This window comes from Nerophis lumbriciformis, linkage group LG10 (assembly GCF_033978685.3).
Source record: "Nerophis lumbriciformis linkage group LG10, RoL_Nlum_v2.1, whole genome shotgun sequence".
Taxonomy (NCBI): domain Eukaryota; kingdom Metazoa; phylum Chordata; class Actinopteri; order Syngnathiformes; family Syngnathidae; genus Nerophis; species Nerophis lumbriciformis.
The window spans coordinates 47357034-47371378 of record NC_084557.2 but is presented as its reverse complement, the minus strand read 5'-3'; the positions used below and the strand labels follow the sequence as shown (position 1 = coordinate 47371378).

The 14345-nt window shown below is 45.5% G+C and overlaps 1 protein-coding gene across 4 annotated transcripts; it reads left to right on the top strand.

Moving 5' to 3' along the window:
• The first annotated feature begins 3442 nt into the window (after nt 1-3442).
• LOC133612264 (zinc-binding protein A33-like) lies at nt 3443-13629 on the top strand. Of its 4 annotated transcripts, none has more exons than XM_061969502.2 (6): nt 3444-4111; nt 4181-4282; nt 4349-4579; nt 4651-4673; nt 4749-4867; nt 12943-13629. In XM_061969502.2, exons 1-6 carry the CDS (start codon nt 3632-3634, stop codon nt 13500-13502), a joined length of 1515 nt encoding a protein of 504 aa, XP_061825486.2. In that variant the 5' UTR covers nt 3444-3631; the 3' UTR covers nt 13503-13629. The 4 variants fall into 4 exon arrangements, with proteins under 4 accessions (XP_061825485.2, XP_061825484.2, XP_061825486.2 ...); XM_061969504.2 differs by having other exon boundaries at nt 3445-4111; nt 4181-4276; XM_061969501.2 differs by having other exon boundaries at nt 3443-4276.
• The last annotated feature ends 716 nt before the right edge of the window (nt 13630-14345 follow it).

The window sequence follows — 14345 nt, the reverse complement described above, 5'->3', positions numbered from 1 at the left end:
TCGGATTTGCGGCCTCATGTTTTGGACACTCGGGTGAAGAGAGGGGCGGAGCTTTCTACCGATCACCACTTGGTGGTGAGTTGGCTGCGATGGTGGGGGAGGATGCCGGACAGACCTGGCAGGCCCAAACGCATTGTGAGGGTTTGCTGGGAACGTCTGGCAGAGTCTCCTGTCAGAGAGAGTTTCAATTCCCACCTCCGGAAGAACTTTGAACATGTCACGAGGGAGGCACTAGACATTGAGTCCGAGTGGACCATGTTCCGTGCCTTAATTGTCGATGCGGCCGATTGGACCTGTGGCCGCAAGGTGGTTGGTGCCTGTCGTGGCGGTAATCCTAGAACCCGCTGGTGGACACCGGCGGTGAGGGATGCCGTCAAGCTGAAGAAAGAGTCCTATCGAGCTCTTTTGGCTCATAGGACTCCTGAGGCAGCAGACAGGTACCGACAGGCCAAGCGATGTGCAACTTCGGCGGTCGCGGAGGCAAAAACTCGGACATGGGAGGAGTTCGGGGAAGCCATGGAAAACGACTTCTGGACGGCTTCGAAGCGATTCTGGACCACCATCCGCCGCCTCAGGAAGGGGAAGCAGTGCAGTGTCAACACCGTGTATGGCGAGGATGGTGTTCTGCTGACCTCGACTGCGGATGTTGTGGATCGGTGGAGGGAATACTTCGAAGACCTCCTCAATCCTACCAGCACGTCTTTCTATGAGGAAGCAGGGCCTGGGGCATCTGTGGTGGGCTCTCCTATTTCTGGGGCTGAGGTTGCCGAGGGGGTGGATGAGATCCGCCCGGAGTTCCTTAAGGCTCTGGATGTTGTGGGGCTGTCTTGGTTGACAAGACTCTGCAACATCGCGTGGACATTCACCCATTTAGAGTTCTGAAATCGGTTAAAAAAAAAAACAGGTCTTTTTTCTGCAACATCAAGGTATATATTGACGCTTACATAGGTCTGGTGATAATGTTCCCCTTTAAATTAGTTTGCTCGTTGATGATTTGTTTGGTTTTATATTGTGTAGTTATATTTATATGGTAATTATTATTCTGTGACTGTAAATTGTTTGCTTGTTTTCTTATTGATGCTTTTATTTATTTTATTTTTTTTCTGGATTGTGTAGTTATAATTATATGCTTTTACTTGTAATTGTATTGAATTGTGGACCCCAGGAAGACTAGTGGGTTGTTGAGGCAACCAGCTAATGGGGATCCTTAATAAAATTTAAAAAATCTAAGTTTAGACTCTTGCCCTCAGGATGCAGGTACGCCCCTAGTACCGTATTTTTCGCACTATAAGTCGCAGTTTTTTTCATAGTTTGGCCGGGCTCCAGTGCGACTTATATATGTTTTTTTCCTTCTTTATTATGCATTTTCGGCAGGTGCGACTTATACTCCAGTGCGACTTATATATGTTTTTTTCCTTCTTTATTATGCATTTTCGGCAGGTGCGACTTATACTCCGGTGCGACTTATACTCCGAAAAATACGGTAATAGAAAGGCCAAAAACAACAGATACATAAGATCCTTTGTTCCCTCAGCTGTAGCCTTTATAAATGAGCTTCTTAAACAAGCTTAGCTGCTATGCAGTCACTTTAGTGGGAAGCGACGTGTGATGATTAGTTTTTGTTTTACAAATGTTTTTAGTTTTTTAGTTTTTAGCTCAATGCCTTCATGATGGTTTGTATGTTTTATGTATTTGTACCTTGTTTTACTGTTGTAACTTGTTTTTACTGTTGTACCTCATTTTACTGTTGAACCTTGTTTTTAATGACTACTGTTGCAAACCAAATTGCCCCTCAGGGACAATAAAGATTTTCTAAGTCTAAGTCTAAGTCTAAGTGTGACTATCAGTGGAACTTTAACTTTAATATTTTTACCCTTGACTATTTTGCCATTTTACTTATTGATGTAATTGTTTTTTTTTTATACAAAACCCGTTTCCATATGAGTTGGGAAATTGTGTTAGATGTAAATATAAACGGAATACAATGATTTGCAAATCCTTTCCAACCCATATTCAGTTGAATATGCTACAAAGACAACATATTTGATGTTCAAACTGATAAACATTTATTTTTTTGCAAATAATCATTAACTTTAGAATTTGATGCCAGCAACACGTGACAAAGAAGTTGGGAAAGGTGGCAATAAATACTGATAAAGTTGAGGAATGCTCATCAAACACTTATTTGGAACATCCCACAGGTGTGCAGGCTAATTGGGAACAGGTGGGTGCCATGATTGGGTAAAAAAGTAGATTCCATGAAATGCTCAGTCATTCACAAACAAGGATGGGGCCAGGGGCACCACTTTGTCAACTGAGCAAATTGTTGAACAGTTTAAGAAAAGCCTTTCTCAACCAGCTATTGCAAGGAATTTAGGGATTTCACCATCTACGGTCTGTAATATCATCAAAGGGTACAGAGAATCTGGAGAAATCCCTGCACGTAAGCAGCTAAGCCTGTGACCTTTGATCCCTCAGGCTGTACTGCATCAACAAGCGACATCAGTGTGTAAAGGACATCACCACATGGGCTCAGAAACACTTCAGAAACCCACTGTCAGTAACTACAGTTTGTCGCAACATCTGTAAGTGCAAGTTAAAACTCTCCTATGCAAGGCGAAAACCGTTTATCAACAACACCCAGAAATGCCGTCGGCTTTGCTGGGCCTGAGCTCATCTAAGATGGACTGATACAAAGTGGAAAAGTGTTCTGTGGTCTGACGAGTCCACATTTCAAATTGTTTTTGGAAACTGTGGACGTTGTATCCTTCGGACCAAAGAGGAAAAGAACCATCCGGATTGTTATAGGCGCGAAGTTGAAAAGCCAGCATCTGTGATGGTATGGGGGTGTATTAGTGCCCAAGACATGGGTAACTTACACATCTGTAAAGGCGCCATTAATGCTGAAAGGTACATACAGGTTTTGGAGCAACATATGTTACCATGGACGCCCCTGCTTATTTCAGCAAGACAATGCCAAGCCACGTGTTACAACAACGTAGCTTCATAGTAAAAGAGTGCGGGTACTAGACTGGCCTGCCTGTAGTCCAGACCTGTCTCCCATTGAAAATGTGTGGCGCATTATGAAGCCTAAAATAGCACAACGGAGACCCCCGGACTGTTGAACAACTTAAGCTGTACATCAAGCAAGAATGGGAAAGAATTCCACCTGAGAAGCTTCAAAAATGTGTCTCCTCAGTTCCCAAACGTTTACTGAGTGTTGTTAAAAGGAAAGGTGATGTAACACAGTGGTGAACATGCCCTTTCCCAACTATTTTGGCACGTGTTGCAGCCATGAAATTCTAAGTTAATCATTATTTGCAACAAAAAAAAAGTTTATTCAACTGAATATGGGTTGAAAAAGATTTGCAAATCATTGTATTCCATTTATATTTACATCTAACACAATTTCCCAACTCATATGGAAACGGGGTTTGTATTTATTTACATGGAGTATTTGTGTCTACTGCTGTGTTGAGTGTACTAATTGTGTCACAAATTAGATTTCATTCACTTCATATTTTTGCATAACAAATTACACAAGCGGCCCCGGCTTACAGGACGCGTGCCTGACATGAGAATGTGCATTTAACCAGTCCGTCAAGTTTGCCAGCATTTCCTGAAGCTGCTGATGTGGAATGAGGGGGAAGTTATCTCATCTCACCTGCGGGGCAGAACGGAAAAACATTCGGCACATTCGCCACCCCTCGTCAGTCAGATGGCAGCGTGTGTGATCAGCAGGGAGGACCTCATATGTCCACGGTGCACCGAGATCTACTGCTTCCCCGTTCTGCTCCAGTGTGGACATAACGTTTGTAAAGTTTGCCTGCAGAAGTTCTGGGAATGGAAAGGATGTCAGGAATGTCCCGTGTGTTGCGCCGTGTGTACTCCCAGGAGGCCTCCCATCAATTTGGTGCTGAAGATCGCCGCAGACCAGTACAACTTGGAACAGAGCAGGAGGACCGGAGGAGAACCCTGCAGATTACACAACGCGAAGCTTAGTATTTACTGTCAGAACGACGAGGAGCCCATCTGTGTGGTGTGCCGAACATCCAAACAGCATAAAATTCACAAATGCTGCCCGCTGGAGGAAGCCGCCAAGCAGAAAAAGGTACCGCAGAGTTCTAGATCTATCACTTTGAACACCAAAACAAACGCTAATACACTTGGAATATGTCAGGACAATATTACAGTCAGACTGGAGTCGCTTAAGAAAAAGCTCCAGACTTTGAGAAAGACAAAGGAAACTTGGGAAGGAACCCGAAAATTCATCCAGGTTCAAGTAATCATAGTTGACCGATGTTTTCTCCTGTAACGTTGTGTCTAAGCAGCTGTGCTAACCCTACAGATCCAGGCAGCCGCAAACCACAGAGCTATCAGGGATGAGTTCCAGAAGTTGCACTTGTTCCTTTTCAAAGAGGAAGACTCCCGACTTCAAGCGCTCAAACAGGAGGAAGAGGTGAAGGTGAAAGTGATGGCACTCAAGGTGGAACACATCGCCAAGCAGATCAAGAACCTTTGCTCCACCATTAGCGACATCCAGACCAAACTCCGAAGCGACGATTTACCCTTTTTGAAGGTACACAAATACCTTCCTTTAGTCGCCAGTCTTGTTCTACATTCCATTCTTGTCTTTTTTTTCTTCTGTAGGATTACAAAGACACAAAGAAAAAGTATGTGTTGATGTTCTTGCATCAGTTTTACCCCCACGTGAGACAACAGTGTGATCAATGTCAACTTGTTTGTAGGCTGAAATGCAACATTGGAGAGCCAGAAATCATACGAGACATCCTGATTAACTCTGCAAGTCATCTGGGATCTCTTAAGTTCAAAGTGTGGAGGAAGATGGAGGACATTGTCCAAAGTGGTGGGTAGACACAACACAGTTTATGGTTGGGGTTGAGGATTGACATCAGGATTTGGTTGGGAGGTAAGGTTTTGAATATGATTAATATTGAATATACAGTACTTGGGTTGTTATAATTGTGGATCGGTGGAGGGAATACTTCGAAGACCTCCTCAATCCCACCAACACGTCTTCCTATGAGGAAGCAGTGCCTGGGGAGTCTGTGGTGGGCTCTCCTATTTGGGTTGCTGAGGTAGTTAAAAAGCTCCTCGGTGGCAAGGCCCCGGGGGTAGATGAGATCCGCCCGGAGTTCCTTAAAGCTCTGGATGCTGTGGGGCTGTCTTGGTTGACAAGACTCTGCAGCATCGCGTGGACATCGGGGGCGGTACCTCTGGATTGGCAGACCGGGGTGGTGGTTCCTCTCTTTAAGAAGGGGAACCGGAGGGTGTGCTCTAACTATCGTGGGATCACACTCCTCAGCCTTCCCGGTAAGGTCTATTCAGGTGTACTGGAGAGGTGTGGTTTTTGTCCTGGAGAGGTGTGGTTTTTGTCCTGGTCGTGGAACTGTGGACCAGCTCTATACTCTCGGCAGGGTCCTTGAGGGTGCATGGGAGTTTGCCCAACCAGTCTACATGTGTTTTGTGGACTTGGAGAAGGCATTCGACCGTGTCCCTCGGGAAGTCCTGTGGGGAGTGCTCAGAGAGTATGGGGTATCGGACTGTCTGATTGTGGCAGTGCTCAGTGCCAGAGCTTGGTCCGCATTGCCGGCAGTAAGTCGGACACGTTTCCAGTGAGGGTTGGACTCCGCCAAGGCTGCCCTTTGTCACCGATTCTGTTCATAACTTTTATGGACATAATTTCTAGGCGCAGTCAAGGCGTTGAGGGGATCTGGTTTGGTGGCTGCAGGATTAGGTCTCTGCTTTTTGCAGATGATGTGGTCCTGATGGCTTCATCTGGCCAGGATCTTCAGCTCTCACTGGATCGGTTCGCAGCCGAGTGTGAAGCGACTGGGATGAGAATCAGCACCTCCAAGTCCGAGTCCATGGTTCTCGCCCGGAAAAGGGTGGAGTGCCATCTCCGGGTTGGGGAGGAGATCTTGCCCCAAGTGGAGGAGTTCAAGTACCTCGGAGTCTTGTTCACGAGTGAGGGAAGAGTGGATCGTGAGATCGACAGGCGGATCGGTGCGGCGTCTTCAGTAATGCGGACGCTGTATCGATCCGTTGTGGTGAAGAAGGAGCTGAGCCGGAAGGCAAAGCTCTCAATTTACCGGTCGATCTACGTTCCCATCCTCACCTATGCTCATGAGCTTTGGGTTATGACCGAAAGGACAAGATCACGGGTAACGGCCGAAATGAGTTTCCTCCGCCGGGTGGCGGGGCTCTCCCTTAGAGATAGGGTGAGAAGCTCTGCCATCCGGGGGGAGCTCAAAGTAAAGCCGCTGCTCCTCCACATCGAGAGGATCCAGATGAGGTGGTTCGGGCATCTGGTCAGGATGCCACCCGAACGCCTCCCTAGGGAGGTGTTTAGGGCACGTCCGACCGGTAGGAGGCCGCGGGGAAGACCCAGGACACGTTGGGAAGATTATGTCTCCCGGCTGGCCTGGGAACGCCTCGGGGTCCCACAGGAAGAGCTGGACGAAGTGGCTGGGGAGAGGGAAGTCTGGGCTTCCCTGCTTAGGCTGCTGCCCCCGCAACCCGACCTCGGATAAGCGGAAGATAATGGATGGATGGATGGGGTTGTTATAATACTTTTAGTCTTAAGTGTTGGAGTTGGGTTAGTGTCAGGTTCAAACACTGATGACATCTATTAGACAAGACAAGAGGCAAATAAATCAAACAGAGACAGAATTAAATGTGGACTCATGAGGAGACACATGGCGACTGTACTCTCTGTACAGTTTTCAGCCATGCTCTGCCACAAGATTGCACCCCTGCTTCTTTATTTGACTTTCTCCCCCCCACCTGACCACAGCTGCTTCCAGAGGGAAGTGGGTCGTAAACAGCTTTGCCTTCGGTTACCGAACAGTTCAAAGAGAGTTCCATAAAATAGTTCAAAGAGAGTTCGTAAAATACTTCTAAAAGAGTTCCTCTGGAAGTTTGGACAGATCCTGCCATCTGTCCGCTTTGAAGTCACAGTGGAATTTTACGAGCCTTCTTCCTCTTGGTAGGCCTCAAAGACAGCCTTTTTGTCTTCTTTGTATGGAACACAATGTAATACAAAGTTTTTGTGATAATTTAAAAACAATTACCGTATTTTTCGGTTTATAAGTCGCAGTTTTTTTTCATAGTTTGGCCGGGCTCCAGTGCAACTTATATATGTTTTTTTCTTTCTTTATTATGCATTTTCGGCAGGTGCGACTTATACTCCAGTGCGAGTTAAACTCCGAAAAATACGGGTATTCTAACAGTTAGGCTCAAGGGTTTAGATTTCAGGTGGGAATTAGATTAATGTTGGGTTGGGGTTAGAGTTTTAAAAGGGGTTTTAGTTGAGGCTAAGTGTTGGGGATGTGGTAGGGTTTAAAGAGTTAAGTTTAGTGTTATGGATGGGGTTTGGGTTTGGGTTCTTTTTAGGGATGAATCTTTGATTTATCAGTCTAGATTTTGGTTGGAAGTTAGATTGAGGTTCGGGTTTTGACTGGAGTTGTAGTTAAGGTTATGTTTTAGGTTTAGTTTTAAGGATGTTGTTTTGGACAGGGTTAGGGTTACAGTGCATCCAGAAAGTATTCACATTGCTTCACTTTTTCCACATTTTTTGTTAGTCTTTTTCCAAAATGGAAAAAGTTTATTTTAGAGCATTTTGTAAATGTATCAAACATAAAAAAAACTAAGAAATCACATGTAATGTAATCACAGTCTTTGCTCAATACTTAGTTGATGCACCTTTGGCAGCAGTTACAGCCTCAAGTCTTTTTGATCACAAGCTTGGCACACCTATCTTTGGCAGTTTTGGTCTTTCCTCTTTGCAGCACCTCTCACGCTCCATCAAGTTGGACGGGAAGCGTTGGTGCGCAGCCATTTTCAGATCTCTCCAGAGATATTCCATCGGATTCAAGTCTGGGCTGTGACTGGTAACCTGACTCTCGCCAGATCCTTGTATTTCCCTGAGCTCCACACAAGGATCTGGGACTTCTAAATAGGAGATGTATTTCAGAAGGCGGGGCCTTGTAAAAAAAAATTGTTACTTCAACCACTCACATCGAAATCAACCCGTGACGCTGATGAGAGCGACGCTGGGAAATCTAAAACAGAACAGCTGACATATTGGATAACGACAGAGCGAAAAGTTAGAGAACTTTTACTGAAACAACGCAGCAATGTCAGTAGACGATCGATGTCGTTTGTGCAAAGAAAATATGCGGTTAAAAGGCTTCATGGGGAACGGCAAAAAAATATTTCACAAAGTCGGCAATGAAAATCCCACCAACACGTCTTCCTATGAGGAAGCAGTGCCTGGGGAGTCTGTGGTGGGCTCTCCTATTTCTGGGGCTGAGGTTGCTGAGGTAGTTAAAAAGCTCCTCGGTGGCAAGGCCCCGGGGGTAGATGAGATCCGCCCGGAGTTCCTTAAGGCTCTGGATGCTGTGGGGCTGTCTTGGTCGACAAGACTCTGCAGCATCACGTGGACATCGGGGGCGTACCACTGGATTGGCAGACCGGGGTGGTGGTTCCTCTCTTTAAGAAGGGGAACCGGAGGGTGTGTTCTAACTATCGTGGGATCACACTCCTCAGCCTTCCCGGTAAGGTCTATTCAGGTGTACTGGAGAGGAGGCTACGCCGGATAGTCGAACCTCGGATTCAGGAGGAACAGTGTGGTTTTCGTCCTGGTTGTGGAACTGTGGACCAGCTCTATACTCTCGGCAGGGTCCTTGAGGGTGCATGGGAGTTTGCCCAACCAGTCTACATGTGTTTTGTGGACTTGGAGAAGGCATTCGACCGTGTCCCTCGGGAAGTCCTGTGGGGAGTGCTCAGAGAGTATGGGGTATCGGACTGTCTGATTGTGGCAGTCCGCTCCCTGTATGATCAGTGCCAGAGCTTGGTCCGCATTGCCAGTAGTAAGTCGGACACGTTTCCAGTGAGGGTTGGACTCCGCCAAGGCTGCCCTTTGTCACCGATTCTGTTCATAACTTTTATGGACAGAATTTCTAGGCACAGTCAAGGCGTTGAGGGGATCTGGTTTGGTGGCTGCAGGATTAGGTCTCTGCTTTTTGCAGATGATGTGGTCCTGATGGCTTCATCTGGCCAGGATCTTCAGCTCTCACTGGATCGGTTCGCAGCTGAGTGTGAAGCGACTGGGATGAGAATCAGCACCTCCAAGTCCGAGTCCATTGTTCTCGCCCGGAAAAGGGTGGAGTGCCATCTCCGGGTTGGGGAGGAGATCTTGCCCCAAGTGGAGGAGTTCAAGTACCTCGGTGTCTTGTTCACGAGTGAGGGAAGAGTGGATCGTGAGATCGACAGGCGGATCGGTGCGGCGTCTTCAGTAATGCGGACGCTGTATCGATCCGTTGTGGTGAAGAAGGAGCTGAGCCGGAAGGCAAAGCTCTCAATTTACCGGTCGATCTACGTTCCCATCCTCACCTATGGTCATGAGCTTTGGGTTATGACCGAAAGGACAAGATCACGGGTACAAGCGGCCGAAATGAGTTTTCTCCGCCGGGTGGCGGGGCTCTCCCTTAGAGATAGGGTGAGAAGCTCTGCCATCCGGGAGGAGCTCAAAGTAAAGCCGCTGCTCCTCCACATCGAGAGGAGCCAGATGAGGTGGTTCGGGCATCTGGTCAGGATGCCACCCGAACGCCTCCTTAGGGAGGTGTTTAGGGCACGTCCGACCGGTAGGAGGCCGCGGGGAAGACCCAGGACACGTTGGGAAGACTATGTCTCCCGGCTGGCCTGGGAACGCCTCGGGGTCCCACAGGAAGAGCTGGACGAAGTGGCTGTGGAGAGGGAAGTCTGGGCTTCCCTGCTTAGGCTGCTGCCCCCGCGACCCGACCTCGGATAAGCGGAAGAAGATGGATGAATGGATGGATGGCAATGAAAAAAGCATAGACGAACGTCTAACAGAACTTGGTTTGAAATTGTAGAACGTTCGGGAGAGACCGTGTCGAATACGCTTACGTTGCTTTCGCTTGATAGGGAAACTCGAAGACACTCTGTCCACTTTTAAAAGAGGGTTATCAATGTCAATCAATCAGTTTTCATGTCAATCAATGTCAGCACACGACTCCTCGCTGACTGCCGCCATTGTTGTTTGAATCAAACATCTATGAAATCCCGCCCGGCGATCCTGATTGATTCATTTTTTTTTGCTATCTTGAAGGAGTTTGCATTGCCCTCGATCCCAGATCCTTGTGTTGAGCTCAGTGAACTACAAGGATCTGGCGAGAGTCAGGTTACTGGCTGGGCCACTCAAGGACATTTACAGAGTTGTCCCAAAGCCATTTCTTTGATATCTTGGCTGTGTGCTTAGGGTCCTGCTGACAGATGAAGACGAAGACATCTGGGATCAATTCCAAGTAAATTGCGAAGTAACAAAGAAATGTGCTCGGATTTGTGAATGCGAAGACTTTAATACATCTGAATTATACCATATGCCATTTTCTGAAATTGATTGTACATCCATTTTTAGCAACTTTCTTTACACAAGGGCCCTGGTGATTCCAAACTTCTCCGTTTACGGATGATGGAATAGAATAGAATAGAATAGAATGGACTTTATTGTCATTATATTTGCATATAACGAGATTAAGGACTCCAACTTAAGGTGCGGTAGTGGGAACAGATATGGGGTAAAAATAAATTAAATTACACATCAGGTAATAAAGAAAAAACTAACAATTTAAATAAATAGACTACTATCCAATAAAAATAATAAGCAATCCTGTACAATATACAAAACACTATAGAAATACAAAATACTGTACAATATACAGAACAAGACAAGAGTACCGGAGTAATAAATAACAATCAGTGTCGGACGTATTGCACTCGAAGGGTAATATTGCACAGTGGAGTATTAGGGTAGGATATTGTATAGGGGTGAATTATTATTATAAGTTAGAGTTTGAGATGGTGACAGCTCTGGGAAAGAAGCTGTCTCTGAGTCTGTTTGTTCTGGCTCTGATGCACCTATAGCTTGCCCGACGGTAGCAGGTCGAACAGGTGGAAGCCAGGGTGTGTGCTGTCCTTGGTGATGCGTTTTGCTCTGTTGAGGCAGCGGGAGGGGAGGTCACTGTGCTCATTGGGACCTTCAAAGAAACAGGTATTTTTCTATACCCTTCCCAAGATTTGTACCTTGAGAACCTCATGTTTCGGAGATCTACAGACAAATATTTCAACTTCATTCTTGGTTTGTGCTATGCTATGCACTGTCAAGTGTGAAACTTTATATATAGACAGGTGTGTGCCTTTACAAACCATGTTTAATTAACTGAATTTACCACAGATGGACTCCAATTAAGCTGGAGGAACCTCTCACGAATGATTAGATGCACCCGATGTCTCACTTTTGAGCTTCATGACAAAGGCTGTGAATAATTACAGTATGTACATGTGATTTCTTAGTTGTTTATTTTTAATACATTTGCAAAAACCTCTCTTAAAGAAGTTTTCACATTGTCACGGGGTATTGTACAGGTAAAAGCCAGTAAATTAGAATATTTTGAAAAACTTGATTTATTTCAGTAATTGCATTCAAAAGGTGTAACTTGTACATTATATTTATTCATTGCACACAGACTGATGCATTCAAATGTTTATTTCATTTAATTTTGATGATTTGAAGTGGCAACAAATGAAAATCCAAAATTCCGTGTGTCACAAAATTAGAATATTACTTAAGGCTAATACAAAAAAGGGATTTTTAGAAATGTTGGCCAACTGAAAAGTATGAAAATGAAAAATATGAGCATGTACAATACTCAATACTTGGTTGGAGCTCCTTTTGCCTCAATTACTGCGTTAATGCGGCGTGACATGGAGTCGATGAGTTTCTGGCACTGCTCAGGTGTTATGAGAGCCCAGGTTGCTCTGATAGTGGCCTTCAACTCTTCTGCGTTTTTGGGTCTGGCATTCTGCATCTTCCTTTTCACAATACCCCACAGATTTTCTATGGGGCTAAGGTCAGGGGAGTTGGCGGGCCAATTTAGAACAGAAATACCATGGTCCGTAAACCAGGCACGGGTAGATTTTGCGCTGTGTGCAGGCGCCAAGTCCTGTTGGAACTTGAAATCTCCATCTCCATAGAGCAGGTCAGCAGCAGGAAGCATGAAGTGCTCTAAAACTTGCTGGTAGACGGCTGCGTTGACCCTGGATCTCAGGAAACAGAGTGGACCGACACCAGCAGATGACATGGCACCCCAAACCATCACTGATGGTGGAAACTTTACACTAGACTTCAGGCAACGTGGATCCTGTGCCTCTCCTGTCTTCCTCCAGACTCTGGGACCTCGATTTCCAAAGGAAATGCAAAATTTGCATGGTTGGGTGATGGTTTGGGGTGCCATGTCATCTGCTGGTGTCGGTCCACTCTGTTTCCTGAGATCCAGGGTCAACGCAGCCGTAGAATTCTGATGACAAAAATGAATTTTGGAAAAAGACTGTCACATAAATTTTTTTGGGGAAAAAGTGAAGCTTTCTGGATGCACTGTATGATTCATTTTGGAGTCTGGTTAAGCTTCGGGGTTAGGGTGGGATCTGAAGGGTTAGGTTCAATTTGAGAGATGGGTTTTGGACAGGATCAGGCTTCTGATTTAGTTTTGGCATCTGGTTTTAGAATTGAGGTTAAGTTTAGGGTTGGCAATGCAGTTGGGTTTAAGGGTTAGTGTTGATTAGGTCTAAGTGTACTGTAGGTTTAGTGTTCGGGTTGATTTTGGTTAGGTCTAAGTTTACTGTTAGGGTTGAGGTCAGGGTTATGTTTAGTGTTGGAATTGGTTTCGATTGGGGTTAGTTTTGGAGTCGGGGATAGAACTACATTTTTTTGGTAGACCAATTCATAGTGTAACCAACCTATCTCCCAAATTCAGCCTGGATAGGCTTCTGCTTACCTGTGGCCCAAAAGAGGACAAGCAGTTGAAAATAAACCGTTAAATTGATCTGTCTCTCTTCCAGTTCCCATCACTTTGGATCCAAACACGGCTCACGCCAATTTGGAGCTCTCAAATGAGCTGAGCTGTGTGCAGTACAGCAGCCAACATATTCTTCCAAACAACCCAGAACGCTGCACAGGTAGTTTGTGTGTGCTCGGAGTCACCGGCTTTGTGTCTGGAAAACACAGCTGGACTGTGGACGTGGGACTGGGTAAAGACTGGTACATCGGGGTGGCCCAGGAGTCCATCCAAAGGAAAGGGGCCTTGTTCCTCAAGCCTTCTGAAGGCGTCTGGCTCATCGGTGGGATTATGGGAGACGGCATTTGGGCTCAGACCTCACCTCGCAGCAAGCTGGACTTGAAGCAGAAGCTCGAGAGGATTACTGTGGAGCTGGATTACGACAAAGGGAAGGTGGTCTTCATCAATGCTGAAGATTCAAAGACAATTTACACGTTTAAAGACAAGTTCACTGAAAAAATATTCCCTTACTTCAACCCCGGCATCCATGAGGAGGGCAGCGGCTCCTTCCCCCTCACCATCTGTCCGCAGAACATCTCAGTGACTATCAAAGACCCCAAGTGAAGAGCGTGGTTTCCTTTGCACTAGGTGTTCTGACCAGTTTTTACAAAACAATCTCATTAACTGTTATCAGAATAGATGTCGCTTTAGGCATTAGGAAATACATTTTGTTTTGCAGCAGCCTTTGTTTCAATACTAAAAAAAACATGCCAGTAATGTTCAATCACGTTTGGCTGGTGGGGTTTTTTGTTGTTGTCTTGTGTCACTTCCTGGTTCTACTGTAGAAACTCATAAATGCCCGACTGTCTGATGTAAACAACTGTCCACCACATCAGACATTTCTTAAAATAACATGTTTGTGTACACAAGAACGATAGAGTTGGTTTTATAGCAGGGGTCGGCAACCCAAAATGTTGAAAGAGCCATATTGGACCAAATATACAAAAAAGTAATCTGTCTAGAGCCGCAAAAAATTAAGAAGACTTACAGTCGTGCTCATAAGTTTACATACCCTGGGAGAATTTATGATTTCTTGGCCATTCTTCAGAGAATATGAATGATCACACAAAAACCTTTCTTCCACTCATGCTTAATGGTTGTGTGAAGCTATTTAATGGCAAACAACTGTGTTTACTCTTTTTAAATCAAAATGACAAAAGAAAGTACCCAAATGACCCTGATCAAAAGTTTACATACCCCAGTGTCTTTGATCCGATAAGGTCAGTGAGTTTCTGGGCTTCTGACAGACCATTGCATCTTTCATCCAGTGCTGCACACATGTTTCTGGATTCTGAGTCATGGGGAAGGCAAAAGAAATGTCAAAGGATCTGCGAGAAAAGGTAATTGAACTGCATAAAACAGGAACGGGGTATAAAAAGATATCCAAGGAATCGAGAATGCCAATCA